This window comes from Oncorhynchus mykiss, chromosome 26 (genome assembly GCF_013265735.2).
Source record: "Oncorhynchus mykiss isolate Arlee chromosome 26, USDA_OmykA_1.1, whole genome shotgun sequence".
NCBI classification, from domain to species: domain Eukaryota; kingdom Metazoa; phylum Chordata; class Actinopteri; order Salmoniformes; family Salmonidae; genus Oncorhynchus; species Oncorhynchus mykiss.
The window spans coordinates 23245041-23268937 of record NC_048590.1 but is presented as its reverse complement, the minus strand read 5'-3'; the positions used below and the strand labels follow the sequence as shown (position 1 = coordinate 23268937).

Below are 23897 nucleotides of genomic sequence, written 5' to 3'. Positions count from 1 at the left end.
ATATTTGTATGAACACAAGATTCAACAACTGAGACATAAACTGAACAAGTTCCATACATGTGACTAACAGAAATGGAATAATGTGTCCATGAACAAAGGGGGGGGTGAATATCAAAAGTAACAGTATCTGGTGTGGCCACCAGCTCCATTAAGTACTGCAGTGCATCTCCTCATGGACTGCACCAGATTTGCCAGTTCTTGCTGTGAGATGTTACCCCACTTTTCTACCAAGGCACCTGCAAGTTCCTGGACATTTCTGGGGGGGGAATGGCCCTAGCCCTCACCCTCCGATCCAACAGGTCCCAGACGTGCTCAATGGGATTGAGATCCTGGCTCTTCGCTGGCCATGGCAGAACACTGACATTCCTGTCTTGCAGGGAACAAAACGTGGTCTGCCACTGTGAGGACGATCAGCTGTCCGTCCTGTCTCCCTGTAGCACTGTCTTAGGCGTCTCACAGTACGGACATTGCAATTTATTGCCCTGGCCACATCTGCAGTCCTCATGCCTCCTTACAGCATGCCTAAGAAACGTTCACGCAGATGAGCAGGGACCCTGGGTATCTTTCTTTTGGTGTTTTCCGGAGTCAGTAGAAAGGCCTCTAAGTTTTAATAACTTTGACCTTAATTGCCTACCGTCTGTAAGCTGTTAGTGTCTTAACGACCGTTCCACAGGTGAATGTTCATTAATTGTTAATGGTTCATTGAACAAGCATGGGAAACAGTGTTAAAACCATTTACAATGAAGATCTGTGAAGTTATTTGGATTTTTACAAATTATCTTTGAAAGACAGGGTCCTGAAAAAGGAACATTTCTTTTTTGCTGAGTTTAGAAATAATAGTGAAGACATTAAAACTATGAAATAACACATATCATGTAGTAACCAAAAAAGTCTTAAAGAAACATTTGAGGTTCTTCAAAGTAGCCACCCTTTGCCTTGACAGCTTTGCACACTCTTGGCATTATCTCAACCAGCTTCATGAGGTACCTGGAATGCATTTCAATTAACAGGTGTGCCTTGTTAAAAGCTAATTTGTGGAATTTATTTCCTTCTTAATGAGTTTGAGCCAATCAGTAGTGTTGTGGCAAGGTAGCGGTGGAATACATAATATAGCCCTATTTGGTAAAAGACCAAGTCTATATTATGGCAAGAACAGCACAAATATATAAAGAGAAATGACAGTACATCATTATTTTAAGACATGAAGATCAGTCAATTTGGAAAATGTCAAAAAAAATTGACGCAAAAACCCTCAAGCGTTATGATGAAACTGGCTCTCATGAGGACCGCCACAGGAAAGGAAGACCCAGAGTTACCTCTGCTGCAAAGGGTAAGTTCATTAGAGTTACCAGCCTCAGAAATTGCAGCCCAAATAAATGCTTCAGAGTTCAAGTAACAGACACATCTCAACATCAACTGTTCAGAGGAGACTGTGTGAATCAGGTCTTCATGGTCAAATTGCTGCAAAGAAACCACCACTAAAGGACACCAATAAGAAGAAGAGACTTGCTTGGGACAAGAAACACGAGCAATGGACATTAGACCCGTGGAAATCTGTCCTTTGGTCTGATGTGTACAAATTTGAGATTTTTGGTTCCAACCACTGTGTCTTTGTGAGATGCAGAGTAGGTGAACGGATGATCTCTGCATGTGTGGCTCCCACTGTGAAGCATGGAGGAGGAGGTGTGGGAGTGCTTTGCTGGTGACACTGATTTATTTAGAATCCAAGGCACACTTAACCAGCATGGCTACCACAGCATTCTGCAGCAATACACCATCCCATCTGGTTTGGGCTTAGTGGGACTATTATTTGTTTTTCAACAGGACAATGACCCAACACACCTCCAGGCTGTGTAAGGGCTATTTGACCAAGAAGGAGAGTGACGGAGTGCTGTATCAGATGACCTGGCCTCCACAATCAACCGACCTCAACCTAATTGAGATGGTTTGTGATGAGTTGGACCGCGGAGTGAAGGAAAAGCAGCCAACAAGTGCTCAGCATATGTGGGAACTCCTTCAAGACGGTTGGAAAAGCATTCCGGGTGAAGCTGGTTGAGAGAATACCAAAAGTGTGCAAAGGGTGGCTACTTTGAAGAATATAAAATATATTTTGATTTGTTTAACACTTTTTTGGTTACTACATGATTCCATATGTGTTATTTCATAGTTTTGATGTCTTCCCTGTTATTCTACAATAAAGAAAAACCCTTGAATGAGTAGGTGTGTTCAAACCTTTGACTGGTACTGTATATTAACAAAATTATATTACCCAAGTCACTCCCAAATACCCTTTCATTGTCCATCTAAACAGGATTTCAATCGTCCTTTAGAGGTCAAGGGCTTTCTTCCCTGCTATCAAACCCGCAGGAAAAGACAAATATTTACAAAGCAGCCATGACCCTTCCTCATTACTTCAGACACATTATCAAAATATGTGTTTACATGAAAATTAAATGAAACAATATGCAGGTAGAATATTACATTGACGTGAATATAAAAAATACATTGTGATGCATCCAAAATACACAAACAACACAAATAAATAACGTAAACACCTTCTGCCCAGATGACCCTCTTTAGTATTAACATCAGCAAAATATCGGGAGTATCAGTTGAATGAATGTTAGCTCAGAAAAGGATAAGTCATTGACACAAAAGTAAGAAAGGTAATCACTCTGGCTGACACTCATTAGTCTGCTAGTCTGGTCCACCCAGAGCTCTCCAACTGGACTGTAAACAACCACTGCGTACAGCTGCTCTGTAGAGGAAAATGGGATCGGTCCTTGGTTTATATGTACATAGGAGTCTCCTGTCCTGTTAAGAGTCTGAACATGGCCGCTGGCATCGTCTTCATGTGAATCTGGTTTAGGAAAAGACAGAAAACGAACATTTAGCTCGGCACTTGCATCTATCGCTTGTTATTTTATCTGTCAATATCTTTATTGAAAATAATCAAGCTTAGAGGCACACACATACAGCCTAATGATTGTATTGATGAATGCATATAATGCTCATTCCTCTTTCAAAGATGTACCTGCCATGGCCAGTAATCTAGTTTTGTGAATTCTCATACTATTTGATTGTGGTCTGAGCTCCTTTATGAACTCTATCTGTGTATCTGAACCTCACCTCGCCCACAGAGTTTGAGAGGGCTTGGACAATCTTCTCATGTGCTGTAGCCACCACGCTTTGGCCATTGATCTCAATAATGCGGTGGCCAACCCGGACACCCCCCCGCTCGGCAATACCCCCCCGCATCAGGCTGCAGATCTGTGGGTGAAAATGACAAACAGAAGGTGAATATTATCCTTCATGGCAGGCACTCACCCCCAGGGGCAACTAGACAGGGGCAGTTCTATAGGGGAATAAAACAATGATGCAACGTTGTTCCATTAAATCTACTGGAACAGCTGTATTGCTAAAATGTCAAGGATCGTTCATGGATTTGGTTGTGTGATCCTGATAGGGAGAGGCCAGGGTGAGATTTGAGCTCTGTGAATGACATTGTGAGGTTAATCTGTATGCAGTAGCAAGGAAAATGGCAGTTCAGACCGAGCTGAGGCAATAATAGCTTCAGCATCGGTGCAACGATAGCCACGAGAGATAAAACAGTAATTACATCTGGATTTGTCTTTTTATAGGATTTTTAAGGGATATTGTCAGACTATATAAACATTGCTCTAAGGAGTGTCACAGAGGATAACTTGAACACAGCAGAGACTTGAATGAAGTGGTATGAGGAACACACTAAAATGCGTGTGTGAGTGTGCGCAGCATTTCATCAAAGCTTGTAACGCTCATGATGCAAATCACATACACACAGACCTATAGGCTAACAGCCTGTCATATCGTTTGATTCAATATTATTTTCCTCAGAATTGGTTTCTTTAGAGATATGACTGTACCAGCTGAAAGGAGAAAACAAAAAAAGTTTTTAATAATTTACAGGGCTGTCTTCTCCTATTCAGTTTATGTCAGCTGAAATCCTCCTGAAGGAACTGAAGTTTCGTTGGACAAAGACATTGACAAAGTCCAGAATCTCATCAAAAGTATTTTTTCAACCAATCCCAGACTGTTATCTCAGCCTGTGTTATTCAACCTACAGGGCTAAGCGGTGGTGACTGATCTGATCGTACTTACAATCCCATTCTGGACGCTGAAGCCCAGCTGGTACTTGAGGTCTGGCCTCTTGATGAGCACGGTGGTGACAGGTGGACAGCTCACAATGTTCAGCTTCACCTGCACCTGGTTCTTCAGGCCCTGATGGACAAACACAGTGGTCAGACAGAGCAGAGGGCATCCTGCAACCTCCACTGGGTTTAGTCAGAGGATTATTTTATATTAGAATTATGATCAAATTGCAGAATTCATGTAGTCTTACACAATTACTGTAATGTCAAAATAATAAGCACTAATGACTCTTCCTAGAACTCTGTCCCTGTCCATGTACCTTGATGATTCCCTGACAGGTGGCGAGCGGCAGCCCCACCAGGCTGGTGTTGTTGATGGACATGATCTGGTCTCCGATGCTGAGCTTCCCGGAGCGGGCGGCCGGCCCACCGTTCATCATGTTGGCCAGGATGACTGTGGGTAGGATGGAGCCCCAGCCAGACTCCACTATGACCACGCCCAGGATCTCTCCCTTATGCTTCTCCAGCTGCAGCTGTGGAGCCAGCCAATAGCGAGAGAAAGAGAGATAGAGAGAGTGATGAGTGCCGCCAGTCAAAGCGATTGTGGGCAGGTGAAATATAACGGTGTAGTGGGAAGAACCGAAACAACGTGCGGAAGAATGTGGGCCAGATGGGTATAAGACCACTGTCAGCTTCTCTGGGAATTGGCGCAGTCCATGTGCAGTACTTCCACAGAACTAGACTGCCTCACTGCTCATCAGAGATTCTTTCCTACTAAGCAAGATGTCACTGTCTGAGCATCCAAAAGTCCTCAGAGAAGTGGATTGCACAATGCATCTGAGGCACCATTATTCAGTTACCTCATACAGATAAATGAGAGCCAAACCTCTTTGCAGTTCTCAGAGTTTGAGAAGTGGATGAGGTCATCGTTGTACATCTCCTGTGTGTTGATGATGTCACTGTACTCCTTCTGACTCAGGTCCTCTGGGTTGATGCCGTTGGCCCTCAGGAACTCCTGGTAAGCCACGCTAAATGACTGCCCAATCGACTGGGCTATGAGCTGGGCCTGGAGAGCCAATGAGAAGAGAGAAAATATAATTTACCCATGAGTGTTAAGAGTCAAATTTCTGTGGTCTGAGAGGGTTTTTCCCTTCTAGTAATTATATTTCTATGAAAAAAAACCAGCTATGCATTTGGCAGAAGCAATACATTTCCAATACACTGTCACAGTGACAGCAATGTGGAGAATCACACCACAGAGCAACTGGGGGATGCAGATCAATATTCATTTATGTGGTATGAATCAACGCACATAAGGAATTGCTTCACTGTTGCCAAGTACTATATGAGGTCCAATAAAAATTGAATTTAAATGTCAAAACCTATTTGTCATGTCTTCATTACTGACATATTTGGTCCATATAAATGGACCAAAACATGTTCGCACAGCTAAAGTGGTGAGCATCATGAAGCCTGAATCACTGGTGCAATGATTGCTTCATTTTCCATATAAAATGGCAAAGGTATTGATTGTAAAAAGCTGATCTAAAGAGGAGAAGAAAAGGAAAGTCATCTAATTGCATATCATATATTAGGGATGTGTCTCTCCCATCCAGTTTCCCTATATTTACCTCCTACCTTCGCTCAGGCAGTTTTAGGGAATAATACGTTTTCAAAGGAAGGAAGCTGTGGTTACCCTGTTAACAAACTGACATCCAACTGCATGCTGGGCTTTGATAGACACATGAAGCACATCCTGGACTGTGGTGTGGGTGAAAATTGGCAGTATTACTGTAACAGACAGCATATCACACATTGGCAATGTCTCTGCACTGGCCGAGGGAGAGGGGGCAGTTAACCAGTGATTGAAGTTGTCATGGCGATATAAACCTGCTATTTGAGTTGTAGGAATCCCCTACCCCTAACTCAGCCAATCCTGCCCACAACGAACGAGGACAGTAAAGCTAGTCGTTGCCCTTATCCAGACCGGTAGATCAAGGATCAGTCCTACCACATAATAGGTAGACAGTAATAAGACACTGTCGGGAGAGGCATTGACATATATAATTTCCCCTTCTGCACGGAGGCTAAATGACTCGTGTGTCAACACTCAGACTGATTGTCTTTTATAACACACCAGCTAATTAGACATGGAGAAATGGCGATTAAGAGGGACAACTGCAATGCAGGGGCAGACGCACACTGGCTAGGGAGGAGATGGGCAGAGAGACTGGCCTATCAGAGGTGGATCCTCCCAGCTCAACGTATCACAGAGGGTGTTACTGGTGAACATGTCGTTCATAATGTGTTGTTGTGACTAATCTCTGAATCAGTCACAACCCCTTACCTCGACATTTAGAAACATGTCCTGTGCCTAACCTTTCACCTAGTCCTGATCCATTCTACCACTTGATATTAGCCTCAAGGGGCAGATCACAGACATTTACACGCATTCACTTACGTCCTCAGACTCAAAGACGTGGCAGATCATCCGGTACTGTTTCTTGGCCTCTGGGGCTCCAGGTGTGGTCTCGATGCAGTCCTGGGAGGCTGTGCGCGGCATGCGGCGCCTAGCCATCAGCACCACGATGTTCCCAATGTCAGCTATGTAGGAGATGGTGCGCAGGGCGTTGTCCATCATAGTTTCCTGTGTACGCCACCACAGCAACAAACAACGAACAACTATGACGACCGAACACACCGTAACAGGTGTACTAATACACAGTATAAAAATACTAAACTATATACTGTGTTGGGTTCTGAGAATAGGAAATATAGTTATTCATGCCAGTGATTGAGTGCTGAGGTTTAGAGGGTCTACACCAGAAGTTAATGGTTATAGGAGGAAGGTATATAGTGGGGGCAACTAAGCTTGGAATGTGTTGAGTGAAGGGAAGCGATTATATGTGGCAGGCATTGATAAGGGGAGAGAGCCATGAATTAGTGATGGAGGGAGGTTGAGGTCAGGTCAGCTTAAGGGAGAAATAAAAGTTTATGGCCCGTATCACTAGTGTCCTGCCTATCAGTAAGAATGACGTTTGTACAGATGGGTAGGAGGAGACTCAGCCTATGAGGAACAGTTAAATATCAGTACTTTTGTGAAATTGTTTTTCTCTGAATGCAGCTGTATGGGCAGAATAAACTTGGTTAAGCTTTCATAAATGTCCGTTGAGTGTTTTACTCTGAGAATTAGAACCTAACAACTCTATTACAATTGACGCTTCGAGTAAAATAAACACACTGTGTTTTGCAAAAGCTTCAGGCGAAGTATGACAAGGTGCTTATCTTCACACGAGTGTCTGGTAGCGCCGTAGGAGGAGCGGGAACGCTCAGCTCCGTCCTGCACGCTCTTCAGCGAAACATCATTAGTCCGTCAGCAGAATTAACGATCCAATTTGTCTGTGCATGCTGCGCCTACAGCCTTTCACCTTTCTCATGGTGAGCAGCATCAACAGAGTGGCAGAACTGCATGCATTTCCACTCAGCCCATATGCTCCGTAGCAGACCAAGGCGTGGGAATCACACCTCTAATCAACCTGGGGTTCTCCAATGTTCTCATCCCTTCTGGTACACACAGACAGCAGGGGCTGAACCGAGGCATGTTTGGGGATTATTTAAAAAGATTATTCAATAGGATTGCTCTTAAATTTTCATTCACGGCACAAATGTTCAGAGTGTGTATGAAATATGACATTATGCCATCTAGGAAATTGGTATCGTAAATAAGAAAAATCACATGCAAATTCCATTGTGTTGCAACTTATGAAAGAGCAGTTCTGACTTCAATCTCTCACCAACTAACCAACCCCCATAAATCCAGACTTTTCCCATTTCGATGGTTGCGGGAAGCAGGTAGCCTTGTGCCAGGCAGGGAGTGGAATGGAGAGACACTGCATTGCAGCACATTACAGTGGGCTGTGCCAGGCAGCCAGCCCACACACTGCTGTTCTGTTCAGTCGGACTGCAACTCAACAACAGGGACACACATTCTGTTCACAGTCAGTCGGCTGGCACTCTAGTCTCTACATCAGAGATATCACTGTTAACACTACGGCTGACCCTCTCACATTGGAAAATCTTGTTTCCCATAAGACATTGAGGCATGACATCAAGAGTAAAGTGCTACACTCTACCTCATTTATAACTGCATGACTGTTCAAAGCCACGTGTCAAGCATGTACTGTATGTCCTAAACAATTTGGCTTTGGAGGTGAGATGATTTCTGACTAATTAATATTGTAGATGGATTGAGTTGGGAATCAAATGGGTTGGGAATCAAATGTGTTGGGAATCCCAGTGTTTAAAACTAGCTTTCATCTTCCTGCTACGTCCCACTTTATTGACAGCTGTCTATAGAGGCTTTCTGGCTTTAACATTTCATTTATTTTTTCTAATCCTCAGTCAGAGGGAGATCAGATAATAAATATTAAATAAATAAATGATCACCCAAAATCTGTCACAAAGGCCACCGAGAGGAGTTGTGTGGCTATGGCCCCACTGCATCGGATTGGTCCTGTCAGGGCTGGAGTCGGGACCTCTACTCACCTGTGTGTCTGCGTTGAGCACTTTGATCCTCAGGGTGGAGATGAAGAGGTCCACCTCTGTCAGTGCCTGTGCGTCCCCCTCTGGGCTCTGGACGGAGACAAAAAGAGAGACAGGTGTGTCAGAGTCCCCCCTGAGGCAGGAGAGAGCGGCCCGGGTGCACATTCTCTAAGCACCCTGGCCGGGGGCTGAGGAGAGCTCACCAAGGGCCCGCGGTTAACAGGCTGCCCTCTTTAATCTCCCGTTGAGAACAGTTTTAAAGCTATTTCATAAATCATGTAGGTTGGGACCCGGCAGACTCCTGGCAAGCCTAAAGTAGGTGTTCAGTCAGTGCTGGACTATGGCTACGCCCATAGAGAACAGCCATAAAATGTACATTCATATTCCATCTCATAATCTGAATTATAACACATTGTAACACATTGATATCTACTAAAGGATTGGGTAGTAGCATTGCCATAGGATGTTGTTGTTGTTTATTGAGTGGTGGTCATGCTCACATTGTTCCACACAAAATGGATCTCTGAAGGCTACTATATCTATACAATGGGGACTAGGTGATTAATAATATGAATCTTCATGATAAATGGTCATGTGACTGCGCATGCATGACTGCATGGAATACATGTGGAATTAAAAACAGCCATCTCTGTGACAGACAGGGTCAGCATCCACATCAGAGCAGAGTGGAAGGGATTTGAGGCAGCAGCAGTGAGGGCAGGTCATATAGTCACAGAGGGACTGGCTCTGGGGCTTTACATCAATAGGTCTGACATGATGTTGGTGTGTTGAGAGTTGGCACAGATGAGAGTGGGCGCAACATGGCAGTGCTAGCTAAGCCATTACAAGCTGCCGGATGTGTGTGAATACCAGTCCCAGGCATGTGGTTTGCATTCACGCTAATCACCACGCACTGCGTGTTAATTCAATCACGTTTGATTTTGGTTAATTAACTAAGTACTGATGTGTGTATAATGAGCAGCATGATTTACATGTTTTTAAAATATGCAATATATAATGAAGCAATCCATTTGATGATATGTCTAATAGATTAAATTATAATTTGTAGTAATTCTGTGTAGGCTAGAATATTTCTTTGCATCATCAATATCATCAATGGATTTCATGTTTGCTGGCTCTGATTTTCAGAGCACAAGCTGCAGGGATGTTCCCAGAGTTCACACAGTCCAGCCTCTCAAGTGATGCATGCAGGGTAATCAGATGGAGTGGGATTATGGAGATTCTCATCATAACTCTAGTCACCTCCTCAAACTCCACGGCTCAGAGTGAGTCAGAATGAGACAGACAGACAGATGGAACAGGGAGCCGGAGGGTGAGGGTGGAGTCAGAATGAGACAGACAGACAGACAGAGAGATGGAACAGGGAGCCGGAGGGTGAGGGTGGAGTCAGAATGAGACAGACAGACAGACAGACAGATGGAACAGGGAGCCGGAGGGTGAGGGTGGAGTCAGAATGAGACAGACAGACAGACAGACAGACAGATGGAACAGGGAGCCGGAGGGTGAGGGTGGAGTCAGAATGAGACAGACAGACAGACAGACAGATGGAACAGGGAGCCGGAGGGTGAGGGTGGAGTCAGAATGAGACAGACAGACAGATGGAACAGGGAGCCGGAGGGTGAGGGTGGAGTCAGAATGAGACAGACAGACAGACAGACAGACAGATGGAACAGGGAGCCGGAGGGTGAGGGTGGAGTCAGAATGAGACAGACAGACAGATGGAACAGGGAGCCGGAGGGTGAGGGTGGAGTCAGAATGAGACAGACAGACAGATGGAACAGGGAGCCGGAGGGTGAGGGTGGAGTCAGAATGAGACAGACAGACAGAGAGATGGAACAGGGAGCCGGAGGGTGAGGGTGGAGTCAGAATGAGACAGACAGACAGATGGAACAGGGAGCCGGAGGGTGAGGGTGGAGTCAGAATGAGACAGACAGACAGATGGAACAGGGAGCCGGAGGGTGAGGGTGGAGTCAGAATGAGACAGACAGACAGATGGAACAGGGAGGAGGGTGAGGGTGGAGTCAGAATGAGACAGACAGACAGATGGAACAGGGAGCCGGAGGGTGAGGGTGGAGTCAGAATGAGACAGACAGACAGATGGAACAGGGAGGAGGGTGAGGGTGGAGTCAAGGTGTCCCTTCTCTCTGTTCTTATCAGATCAGATTGTTTTTACACACCGCCTTTTTCTTGATTTTGGCAGCCTTCTGAACCCTCTGGGAGGAGACGTTGGGACAGAACAGGGTCGTCAGACACGGGACGGGAGGAGCGGCAAAAACAGAGGGCAGGAAGTAAAGAAAGTAAAAGAAAGTAAGAGACAATAACTCAACCAAACAGCAGGTGTATCATTGCTCTGAGAGGGAGAGGAGCGATGGCACAGCTGTGTTCTGCAGAAACAAATTAAAACGGCAATTAAAAGGATCATAATTGCTCTTTTTCTTTTGAATACAGCAAATCATAAAAACATGCAAAAATGAGTTGATACCATACCTTAATATCAAAGTAAAAAGGGAACTTGAGTGTAGCATATGCAAATACTCTGTCAAAGGGCTTCAGGTTCAAATGTGAAGTCAAGGCAAGGCATCCTCGGCATACCTTTCCTGTCCTGTCTTTCAGAAAATGGTGAGGAATTACAGCAGAGCCCAGCATCCTGAGATGACTTGACATGTAATTTAAGGCAACACAATGATTTAGTCCTGTATTGACGTCCGTCACCATCCCACTGAGAAATGGGATGTCAAAACTGACAGTTGGTGACTGAGTGGTTTTCAAATGGTCTAAAAACAACATATTAAGAAACCTACTGTAGGGTGGCTGACCAGAAATCACCAATTCAGTAAATTCAGTTGATTCAGATTCAGTTAAGATAGATTCAGTTAATTCAGTTGAATCAGATTCAGATAAGATACAGATTCAGTTAATTCAGTTGATTCAGATTCAGTTAAGATACAGATTCAGTTAATCTCACACATCCTGTGCAACTGACGAGGTATCCCCTTTCCCAACACTGAGCCCCACAAAAATACCTTAACGCTGTATGTCAACTGCACAGGACCAGAAGGAGGGTGTGGTGAAGTCCAGACACATAAAGTCCCTCTGTTTGTCATCCCTGAGCTGAAGCTGGTTCATCTGTTCCAGTCCCATCCATCATCAGTCAGATAGACTCCGTTACTATGGCTGCCTGAGAGAGTTGGTACCACAGCTCTCTGCAAGCCAGCCAGAGGAAGGGTCAGCACTCTCTCTACCGCTTCACCATTTGCTGGGAGACAGAGCAGAGGGCAGGATCTTGCCTCTTAAACTAGTCAGTTTATTTGTGTTTGCATGGGAAGCAGAGCAGAGAATGGCCTTCAGGGATGATCCTGGGTTGTTTGTTACACATTTACTGCGCCACCTTCAGCCCTCCTAATGCAAGGCAGTCCTCCAGCTACATCCAGCTACACCCACTGCATCAAATCAAGGCAGTCCTCCAGCTACATCCAGCTACACCCACTGCATCAAATCAAGGCAGTCCTCCAGCTACATCCAGCTACACCCACTGCATCAAATCAAGGCAGTCCTCCAGCTACATCCAGCTACACCCACTGCATCAAATCAAGGCAGTCCTCCAGCTACATCCAGCTACACCCACTGCATCAAATCAAGGCAGTCCTCCAGCTACATCCAGCTACACCCACTGCATCAAATCAAGGCAGTCAGAAAAAGGAGTGGGCAATGAAGCTGCATAAATATTACATCAACATGAGGGGAGACAAAAAGGTCTGTATAAATAAAACCTACGACGGCGTGCTATTTACCTGCAATGTTACGTTTTTTTGTTCTCTGTAGCAGTGGACTAAATATTGAGGACAGCAGTGTAATTAATCTGTGTGTGGGTTGTGGGTTTATGAGAACCATAAAATGAAACTGAGGGAGGCAGGCAGCGCAGAGCACCCTGCCCAGTCCCAGTGTTCAGGGGATGGTGTGTGAAGAACTGGTAGCTACCAACACATAACAGAGCCCGATCCCCTGCCTCCAGAGAGACATATGGCCAATTCATCTGTGGAGAGAAACATCTGTAGTTCCTCCTCAGATGAGGGGAGAGAACAAGTGGCATGCTTCCCGATGGCCTCCTCCACAGCTGAACAGCCAACGTAAAAATAATGACGAAGAAAACGCTCAGTTAAGCGTTGCCATGGTATCATCTTCAAAGGCCTTCGATGGTAGCGAGAGAACGGAAGGATTTTTTTTTCACACTGGGATGGATGGATGGAGCCAGATCCTAGCAGCAGTGGAAGAGAGGCAGGGGCCCATCACAACTCAAATATCCCTCCAAAAGATGCCAGCATTTCCCAAAGGAAAGCTGGCAGCTGTCTCAGATGGGAGGGTCACCTGCCCCAGTCTTGTGCCCGCTGAAGCAGACTGCTGCTGGACAAGAGAGTGTGCCACTGTGTCACACTGAGCTGTGGGTCAATCTGACCCACTGAGCTAACATACACTCCCATCTCTGCTTGGCAGTGACTGGCTGGCCTTGCCACAGGTGGATGTTTCTAAAAGTAGATCCCAGCCAAGTGCCAGTGGACCACCGAGTTAGGTTATAAAATATTCATGATACAGCCCAGTCCATGTTTTCATGAGAGGGAGAGGAAACGTATGGTGCCTGGACAACTCATGAACATCTGGCGTATCATCTTGGGTTGTATTTTCTTTGATCCGATAGGTATAGCTCCTAAAGTCATGTACAGCGTCTCCTTGTCTCTGGTCTCAAAAATACATTGTCAGCACACATGAACTCACTCAAGAACATTCTGTGCAAACACTATATTTGTGATCATTCGGTGATCAGACTGAGGGGAAAATGGCCCTTGTGATCATTCGGTGATCAGACTGAGGGGAAAATGGCCCTTGTGGTCATTCGGTGATCAGACTGAGGGGAAAATGGCCCTTGCATAAATGGCCTTTCAAATGCTAGACTGCCAAAAGCAATCATAACTCCAGAGCTAGTTGAGAGCCAACCAGTAGTGAAGTGATTGAAATGCACAGTGGCGGAGTCTGTTTTGAATATGGCCATTCTCTGGCTGCTCTCCATCAGTATTCATAGCAGAGAAGTCATGTAGAAAATGGGACTGAAATGGAAGGGGAAACATAACCTCTGTGAGCCAGCAATCCATTACCAACACCATGTGACACATGCTTTACCCCAATCTGGCCCAACTGGAGCCCAAATGGACTGCTAATCCAAATCTCAAACTGCTCTGACTGGGGAGATAAACAGCGTTGATGTCCATGTGGACTTAATAGGCCAATCTGGACCTCACTTGAATTAAAAAGACCAGCACCTTGCACTCACATTTGAAGTCCATTTATAAAACTGTATTTCTGTCTGCCAGATTGCAGACCATCTACAGCAAGAGGTTCCACTTAAGAGTACTAATTAAAACGGTTTCCAGCGGTTATGCCAATACTCTGTACCAGCTTTGAAGTCTCCATCAGGTTTTATATATGCCTGAAACATGAACATAAAGTTTATTCAAGATATACTAGAACTAGAAAGATCAAAGATGATTGATGAATACCTTAAGGTGTTGTTTCCTCTATAGGGCATCATTAAATCAGAGCGAAAGGACTGTAAACTAACCCACTAGGGAGGAACATGATTACACAGTACCAGTGCGTCCTACAGTACAGTAGCAATAATCCTACTAGATTGGACACAGTCTCCTGGGGTGTAAACAAACACTCTGAATCTTCCAAAACGGTTCCTAGAGTCACGGTGGAAATATACCAGATCAAAACAACATCCATATGAAAAGGAAGGAAGGGAAGCTGTTTGCAGGATTTGAAACGGGTGGTGCAGTGTGTGTGTGTGTGTGTGTGTGTGTGTGTGTGTGTGTGATGGAAGGCCTGTCTGCTGTCTGTCCGTACCTTGACCCGGCTGACAGCCTCCTGGGCCTGCATCATGCGGATGTTCTTGGACGGGTTCCTCTCAGAGAGCAGCTGGGTGGAGCCCAGGTAGTTAGCAGCAAAGATGATGCCATCAATAAGATCTTCTGGCTCACAGGGCCCCGGAACTGACAGAGAGGGACAGGGAGAAGGGGCGGACAGAGAAACGAAGGAGCAGGAGAAGATAAAGGCTATTAGATCATACTTCTCTTGCAAAACAAAGACATCTCTGAGTTGTTCTAGCTGTAAGGCCACATACATATGAGTATTGGTAGCCTTTTGTATGTACAACTTGAATAAATCAAACATTGAAATTCTGTAGCTGTTGGGTATTATGCAGAGAAACAATCCCGGCGGAGGCTTGAGCGGTAAAATGGCCACGGGTGGGCTGGGAGCTGAGAGAGGCACCAGGGGATTCATGTGGCTGTGTGATATGTAGACTAAGTGACAACCTCTGAGGGATACAATGCACTGTCATGATATCAGAGAGAGAGAAAGGAACAGCTCAGCCTCAAGCCCTGCTGTTCGCTGCCCTGTGGTGAGAGGGGCCTGGCGAGGAATGCCTTGAAAACATCTCGAACCAAACATACTCAAAGGCCTGGGACTGGCCTGCTTAGATACAGCCCTCCCGCATTGACGACTAACTCACTGACACGTCTGACATGATGGCTCTCAGGTAAATTGGCCAAATAAAGATAGTGAACACTTTATATGATCATTCCTCTTTACTTTCTTGTTTGTCTTCAGACTCATTAACCTGTTGTTTTCCCTCCCTCCCTCCCTCCCACCCTCCCTCCCTCCCTCCCTCCCTCCCTCCTGATCTCATGTAACAGCTGCAAGCTCATTATTTTCTCTCCTTAATACTCCATAATCTGTCATTTTGCAACTAGATTTTGAGTGGTTATTAAGGCGCTTGAATTAGAGAGACAAATCTAATATTCTTGGAATGAGCAGATCCCTGCACCCAAAGTGATATAAGCCTCTTACAGGGAATATCTGTTTTTGATGTGGGGAATTTGATTCATTGTTGTCTTTTGATTTCACACTCAAGAGAAACAGATGTAGAGGTGCCTTACCATCAACAAAGCTGGGGAAAGACGCAGCCTTCTTTGTTTCCTGAAAAACAGAGAGTCTTGATTGAACTCTCTGAATTAGTCAAGCGGAATGAAATATGCATTCTCATTTCATGAAACTGAAAGGAAAACCCGCCTCTCTCTGCAAGGCCTTTGGCTTCCACAACAAACAACAGACCAACAAACTCCAAAAGCTTCAGTCTGTCAAAGAAGATGAAACCTTTTTGAACATCAGTTCAAAGTAGCCGATGAAATCGATACAAACCCTATTCATCAACACATGAGGAAGAAAATGTAAGAAACGATGCAAGAACGGAATACATAGACGTGTGGTACACTCTTAGAAAAGCATGTGGTATCTAGAACCCAAAAGGGTTCTACCTGGAAACAAAAAGGGTTCTTCAAAGGGTTCTGTCCCCATAACAGAACCCTTTGAAGAACCATTTTTGGTTCCAGGTAGAACCCTTTTGGGTTCCATGTAGAACCCTTCCCACAGGGAGTTCTACATGGAACTCAAAAGGGTTGTCCTATGGAGACAGCCGAACAACCCTTTTGGAACCCTTTTTTCTAAGAGTGTAGTGGTACAGATCAAAGGAAGTGCAACTTCATGGCATCGACCTGATTGTAAACAGTGGTCCGTGTTAACATGCAGGGTCATGACATGCCTACATCTTCAGATGTGAAACACAACTGTATATCAATACTTCCACAAAGCTCTGAATGAGAGAGCCACACATTAAAGCACTCTGAGTAATGGGCATCACTTTAAAGACATGCCACTCAAATGGAGGGTCCAGGCTGAAATATGTGTGGGCCGTTCATTACAGTCTGCGAGGAAGGCCCAGGAGCATTATCAAACCACTTAATAACTTAAAGGGAAACAACTTCCTAGTATATCTTAGTACACTTATGCTATAGTGGCCTCCCACAAATATACAATACTTAAATGCTAACGTATGATTCTAGATGACCTCTAAAGTGAAGATGTGCCTCGCTCTGCAGTTCGGCTTTGTCTCCCGCCTTTGTGCTGGTGTGTGAATGAAAGCCTGGCCGGACAAAACGGTGTTAGGATGATAAGACTGGGTTGGGCAGGGGAGAGGTCTCCTATGGAGATTGTGCAGAGCAGAGAGGGCTTTGTCTCTGAGCATCACTTGAACGGTCAGGTCAAGGTTGAGTGGTTTCCCTGATGTAAACACACAGCTTGCTGCTCTCAACCAGTGGCTTGACTGCAGAGTCAAAAAAGGGCACAGCCAATTCCCTTCCTTTCAGAGCAATGGAAGTGGGGAATGAGGATAGAAGCCTTGTATAGAATGTCCCTGAGAGAAATGTCCACAATAATAACAATGGTGATTTCCTTAAGAAAACTGGACAACCACACTGTGTTACCTGGAGACAGGGACTTCATTTATTCATAAACACAGTTCACTGATCCTCATAAATCCTCTGGCACTGGCCTTTTAACGAGGCATGAAGAGGCAGCCTTTAGTTATTATACCCCCAGGCTCTGAAATAGCCTGCCAGAGGGGGCCAAAACTGTGGACATATTTTAAGAGACCTTGAAACACATATTTTTTGCTTTGGTTTTCCTTTTAGTTGTTCAGTTTGTATCATTAAAAAAAAGATATATCTTATGTTTGTTGTGTAGTAAATATGTGACTCACCACCTGTATTCGGTCTTTTGTAACAACATTTGAAATTGTGTTTTTTACATTGGATAAAAGTAGAGACTCACAGCTTCAAAAGGATATATCATACACAAAACAATGGGAAAGTCATTCTGCTTTGAAAGTTGATAAACTTGTAAACTCACTTTTGAGAAAATGGCCTTTGAATGTTTTGGTATCTAGTGAAGAGCTCTACTTTGTCTACACCCATTCAGCATCGTTCACACCCTCTTAAGCTTTAGCCCCACCCATCTAATTTCGCTCTCAGAGCGTTTAGAGTGCACACTTGACACTCGGGCGGATGATTTGTTTACCTCTTGATAACATGAAAACAGCCTAACCAGCTCCGCTGGCAACAATTTCATTATGCTTTTTTGCCGACGTTTACTGACACCGACCATATTCAACAGGTGTTGTACACTTTAGCTTAAGACAAGTAGCTAGCAAGCTACAGTTGAAGTCGGAAGTATACATACACTTAGGTTGGAGCCATAAAAACTTGTTTTTCAACCACTCCACAAATGTCTTGTTAACAAACTATAGTTTTGGTCAGTTAGGACATCTCCTTTTTTACAACAATTGTTTACAGACAGATTAATTCACTGTATCACAATTCCAGTGGGTCAGAAGTTTAGATACACTAAGTTGACTGTGCCTTTAAACAGATTGGAAAATTACTGAAACTTATGTCATGGCTTTAGAAAATTCTGATAGGCTAATTGACTCCTTTGAGTCAATTGGAGGTGTACCTGTGGATGAATTTCAAGGCCTACCTTCAAACTCAGTGCCTCTTTGCTTGACATCATGGAAAAATCAAAAGAAATCAGCCAAGGCCTCAGAAAAACATTTGTAGACCTCCTCAAGTTTGGTTCATCCTTGGGAGCAATTTCCAAATGCCTGAAGGTACCACGTTCATCTGTACAAACGATAGTACGCAAGTATAAACACCATGGGACCACGCAGCCGTCATACCGCTCAGGAAAGAGACGCTCTGTCTCCTAGAGATGAACATACTTTGGTGCGAAAAGTGCAAATCAATCTCAGAACAACAGCAAAGGACCTTGTGAAGATGCTGGAGGAAACAGGTACAAAAGTATCTATATCCACAGTAAAAACGAGTCCTATATCGACATAACCTGAAAGGCCGCTCAGCAAGGAAGAAGCCACTGCTCCAAAACCGCCATAAAAAAAAGCCAGACTACGGTTTGCAACTGCACATGGGGACAGAGATTGTACTTTCTGGAGAAATGTCCTCCGGTCTGATGAAACAAAAATAGAACTGTTCGGCCATAATGACCATCGTTATGTTTGGAGGAAAAGGGGGGAGACTTGCAAGCTGAAGAACACCATACCAACCGTGAAGCACGGGGGTGGCAGCATCATGTTGTGGGGGTGCTTTACTGCAGGAGGGACTGGTGCACTTCCCAAAATAAATGGCATCATGAGGGAAGAAAATTATGTGGATATATTGAAGCAACATCTCAAGACAGGAAGTTAAAGCTTGGTCGCAAATGGGTCTTCCAAATTGACAATGACCCCAAGCATACTTCCAAAGTTGTGGCAAAATGGCTTAAGGACAACAAAGTCAAGGTATTGGAGTGGCCATCACAAAGCCCTGACCTCAATCCTATAGAGAATTTGTGGGCAGAACTGAAAAAGCGTGTGCGAGCAAAGAGGCCTACAAACCTGACTCAGTTACACCAGCTCTGTCAGGAGGAATGGGCCAAAATTCACCCAACTTATTGTGGGAAGCTTGTGGAAGGCTACCCGAAACGCTTGACCCAAGTTAAACAAGTTAAATGCAATGCTACCAAATACTAATTGAGTGTATGTAAACTTCTGACCCACTGGGAATGTGATGAAAGAAATAAAAGCTGAAATAAAAAATTCTCTCTACTATTATTCTGACATTTCACATTCTTAAAATAAAGTGGTGATCCTAACTGACCTAAAACAGGGGATTTTTACTCTGATTAAATGTCAGGAATTGTGAAAAACTGAGTTTAAATGTATTTGGCTACGGTGTATGTAAACTTCCAACTTCAACTGTGGGTAAACAATGAACCTAACTAGGTAAACAATGTGTAAGATCACACACGTCACGTAACGTTAGCTAACGAGCCAGCCAGCTAAAGTTAGCTAGTTAAACAACAATGAACATAACGACATGATTTGGCACTACTACCCTGCTTGAATCTGGTGGGAGCTAACCAACCAGGTTCAATGTTAGCTAGCTAACATTAGGCTCTAACTAGCAGCAAAGCAAACAGCTCTGCGATACAGCTTTTATTTTCATTGTTTTTATTAGTTTTTCCTGTAAAGCACATTGTGTTGCATTCCATGTCTGAAATCTGCTGTATAAATTAAGCTTGATTTGATATGATGATAAATCATCTGAAGAAAATCTCTTCACACCCATGACACGGGCTCTGAAGGACAAACACAGGACAGTAATAATACTGTTATGTATTCCACATAATATCATCTGTCACAATCAGTTTGGACTGCAGACAGAGACAGTTTACCTCCGGGACATTGTTGTTCTCCAGCGGCACGTTGAGGTCAGAACGCTGCTGTTTCCTGGGCTGCTCTGCACCGTTGGTCATCTGTGGGGGTTAAACCAGGGGTTAAACAGGGACCAGAGGGAAACAGAGAGTTAATAAAACGTTTCCAAGCAGACAGTAGAAATGAAAAAAAATACAAATAAATGAGCGGTCCCTCAGGGAGCGACAGTCCGATACATTTCTCTATGGGTCGGAGAAAGGGGTAGTTGTAACGTGAAAAAAACAAGGTCATGCTATTATTAGACATTAATTGAGTTCTGTGAAATACACACAGGACAACATGTTGTCTTGAGTACCACTATAGTCTTGACAGTTCACATTTACTTAGCAAAGCATGGTAAAGATTATGCAATGAAAGGTTATGAAATTGCTCTCATTTCAAATTTACATAACTCAACAACCCTTATTTTTACACAATCATAAGTCCTGATTAGTATTCAACATCTACACATCAGCTTGAGCAAACAGCAATTCAATAATAATTATATCCATTTGTTTGACAGGATAAAACAAATCTCTGCCCTGAGGAAGGAGGAAGTATCCAGCTTGAATCTGATGTTTTCAAACACTTCAGTGAGCCTTAATCACAGTACCTGAATACTGAAAGCATTCTGCAAAACATCTACAACTGCTGCTTAAAATCACAAACAGTCACCGAATTTAACCTAGGCAGTAGATGTTTGGGCAGTAGATGTTTTATTGTTGTTGTCAGTGACTGTTCTGCACAATATGTGCTTGCTTCCAATATAATCCAGCTATGTGGCTTGTCCCACTTCTCTCCAACAACACAGTAAAGAGAACAAACACAACCACAACCATACACACAGTTCTGCATAACACATATGCACACGATGGAGCAGGTATGTATCAGCATTCTGCCATCCCATACCGCAGGGCACACACACACACAGGCTCTCCCCTCACCTCACCATCTGGCTGGGCTGGGGGTGAGCATGGTTGGACTCAGAGAGGGGCTTGGTGGAGGACAGGAATAGGTGTGTGTGTGTGTGTGTGTGTGTGTGTGTGTGTGTGTGTGTGTGCCTGTGTGGAATAGAAGAACAGGCTGGATCTGAATGAGGGCAGTGGGCGTGGGAGATGGGAGCTCAAGGTGTTTGGCTGTGGCTGGGGGATGGGTCTCCAGCAGGGGGAAGGGAAGGGTCTCACTAGCTGCACTATAGCTACAGTGCAATAACCTGCCTGTCAACCATCGCACACATCATAAATATCTCCCTATCACAAATCTTGTTTTAATCAGTTCCAATGGCATAGGTCTGCTCCAGAATCTGAACATAACCTGGCCGTACATCTTGTGTGCGGTCTCCAACTGTATTAAACACATGTCGTGACCCCACTCTCCGAGGGTGTCTCAGGGGGAGTGGGATATGCAAAAAATAATAATCAATTTCCATTTCACCACACACTGCACAGGTTACACACTTGTGCACGTGTGAAACGGGACAAATATAAGCAGCCCCGATTTGACCTTGAATATCTAACGTTAGTCTATACAGATCTCTCCCTCCACTCAGGTAGAGTGTAAAGAAGGAGGACCATGGTTTAAGGGTTGGTTATAGTCCTTCTAAAATTGATACTTTGGTAAATGCCCCAACATCTAGACGATTAAAAACCCAAATCATGTTCATCCGGGAGAGGCCGTGTTAGAGGCATTAGACATTTTGGATTGGAAAAATGTAGTCTGAAAATGACTTTGATCACTGTGCCCTTCATCTCCCTGTAACATTTGGAAGATTAAACGTTGGATTCATACTCTGACAACCTTCTCAACACATCACCTTAACTGTATGTCTGACTTGTCATTCACATCATTTCAATAGAGGAGATTCAATGAGTGTGTATAGAAAATAGTCATCAAAATGGCCTCTCCCTCTCACCTGTTCTTGAGCCCACTGCTGTCGCTCCTCCGGGGTGCGGGATCGAACCTTGAAGCCCCTCTGGAGCTCAGGGTTGTTGTGCCGTGTGGAGGAGGGGAGGTTGAGGGACTTGGGTCTGCTGTCGTGGCGGTGTGGGGTTGGGGTGTAGGGGGCAGGCTCAGGCTTGGCGTGAGCCTCAGGAGGGTGGTAATCACTGGGTACACTGTCTTGCACCAGCTCGTCAGGGCTCTGGTCAGTGCCACCACTGCTCAGACTACCCATGCTCATACTCATCTTGATCTCTGCCACTATCTGGTCAATGTCCTCCTCCGCCTCCTCCCCAGTCTCCCCCTCCACTACCACCTTACGGCCACGGTATGGAGACCGCGGTATGTGAACCATGGAGTTCCCATTGTCCTCCTCTGGGCCATAGTAGGGTCCAGTGTAGGCAACCCCAGCTCTCTCCTCCTCCTCCTCCTCTTCTTCCTCCTCTGTGGGTGGGGGGGACTCGTGCAGGACGGGGGCGGGGTGGGGGTGGTGGTCCAGGACATTGTAGATCTGTTCATCTGGGTCCTGCTCCACCACCTCAGAACTCACCTCCCCCACCTCCACCCCTCCTTCTCCCTCCGCCCACTCCTCCACCGCTTCCTGGCACTCGTCTGTGTCGCCCGGGGGCTCAGCCCGGACGTGCTGCACGGTACTGGCCGTGTAGTCAGCCTCGGCCTCGTTGCAGTCCATGCTGCCCTCCAGGTAGCTGTCATCCTCAGGGCAGTAGCGGATGTAGTAGGTGACGCCCTCGTCCTCCTCCGGCAGACCTTCATCATAGTCCTCCTCCTCCGAGGTGTTGTTCACATAGTCAGAGCTGGAGTCTCCGTCCAGGCTGTCAGCGTGGTGGCCGTGACAGCCTGCATGGTCGTGGTCATTGATGGGACTGTGGACGTGGCCATGGTTATGGCAGTCTACGTCGTCGTGACTGTGACCGTGATCGTGACCATGGCAGTCTGCATGAGCGTGGCCATGGCACTCTGCATGGTCGTCGCTGTGACTGTGGTCATCATGGCCGTGGCAATCTGGGTGATCGTGGTCATGGCTGTGTTCATGCTCGCGTTCCAGGTCAGGTGTAGTAGGTGTGGCTGGCCGGCTGTCCGTCAGCTCTGGCTCCAGGCCCTGCTGGCGGCAGTAGTGGACCTCCTCCTCCTCCCCCGGGCCCTCCTCCTGCTCCTGGTCGTGCTGCTCTGGGGGGTAGGCGGTGGGGCAGAGGGGCCGGACGGGGGGCACCACCATGCTGCAGCTGGAGCCGCTGGTCCCTGGCCTCTTCCTATGAGCCATCACTGGCGCTGGCTGCTTACAGGCCATGCATCTCAACTGTCCTCAGTCCTACAGAACGCAGAAAGACAGAACCACACCATTAGAGCTATACTGCCACAGTACAATCATCACAAACAACATTTCAATGAAACACAGTGCAGGAAAGCTACAAAGATGAAACGTGTTGGAAGTGTTACACACCCCCCCCCCCCCAAGTGAGTGAGCCTTTTAGACACAGTGAGAGAGTTAACCACTCTGTTGTCCTACTGTGAAACCCTGTTAGGGCCAATTAGAGATGCACTATGACTGACAGCTAGGAAGGAAAGGCCCGGTGGAAGTTGAACTTTTCATCATCATATTCAAAACAAGACATAGTGAGGGAAGTGAGGGAACCAATAAAGGCTTTAACCCACCGTTCTACCCAAAATTAAAACCAACTAATTGCCGCATTACCTCAAAAATGGAAGAGGCAAGTGGAAGGTGGAGAAAGTAAAGAACTTGTCTGTCGGCCCTGCGTCAAAGACCAAAATTGGTTAAAGAAAATTGTGATAAATAAAAAAGTATACTAGTTTAATTTAAGGACCAAATATTAACAGCTGTGCCACATGGACTGCAAAATAGTTGGCACATGGTTTAAGAACTGATACACAAAACCACGCCGGATACAAAACTTAAGAGTTTTTCGATTAAAATGATTATACAAAAGTCTTGCAATCAATAGAATGTTATATAAATGCGGGGTACAACCATCCCAGCTCTGCAGATTCTGCTGCGAAGAGACAGAATCATTAGATGAATTGTTTTGGTA

At 45.2% G+C, this 23897-nt stretch overlaps 1 protein-coding gene across 4 annotated transcripts in view; it reads right to left on the bottom strand.

The window, feature by feature from the left end:
- Positions 1-2135: 2135 nt before the first annotated feature.
- The window catches only part of LOC110506433 (amyloid-beta A4 precursor protein-binding family A member 2), an 85997-nt gene continuing 64235 nt past the window's right edge, over positions 2136-23897 (bottom strand). For 3 of the 4 annotated variants that reach the window (XM_021586033.2, XM_021586034.2, XM_036964550.1), the window contains 12 exons: positions 21803-23158; positions 19872-19952; positions 15686-15725; positions 14592-14737; positions 10871-10906; positions 8676-8762; positions 6592-6777; positions 5017-5196; positions 4451-4663; positions 4141-4260; positions 3130-3270; positions 2136-2860 (listed from right to left, as the gene is read on the bottom strand). In XM_021586033.2, the coding sequence (XP_021441708.2) occupies positions 2789-2860; positions 3130-3270; positions 4141-4260; positions 4451-4663; positions 5017-5196; positions 6592-6777; positions 8676-8762; positions 10871-10906; positions 14592-14737; positions 15686-15725; positions 19872-19952; positions 21803-23137 (2637 nt within the window). In that variant the 5' untranslated portion in view covers positions 23138-23158 and the 3' untranslated portion in view covers positions 2136-2788. The remainder of the gene's footprint in view (positions 2861-3129; positions 3271-4140; positions 4261-4450; positions 4664-5016; positions 5197-6591; positions 6778-8675; positions 8763-10870; positions 10907-14591; positions 14738-15685; positions 15726-19871; positions 19953-21802; positions 23159-23897) is intronic. The other variant, XM_021586036.2, reaches the window with a different exon arrangement.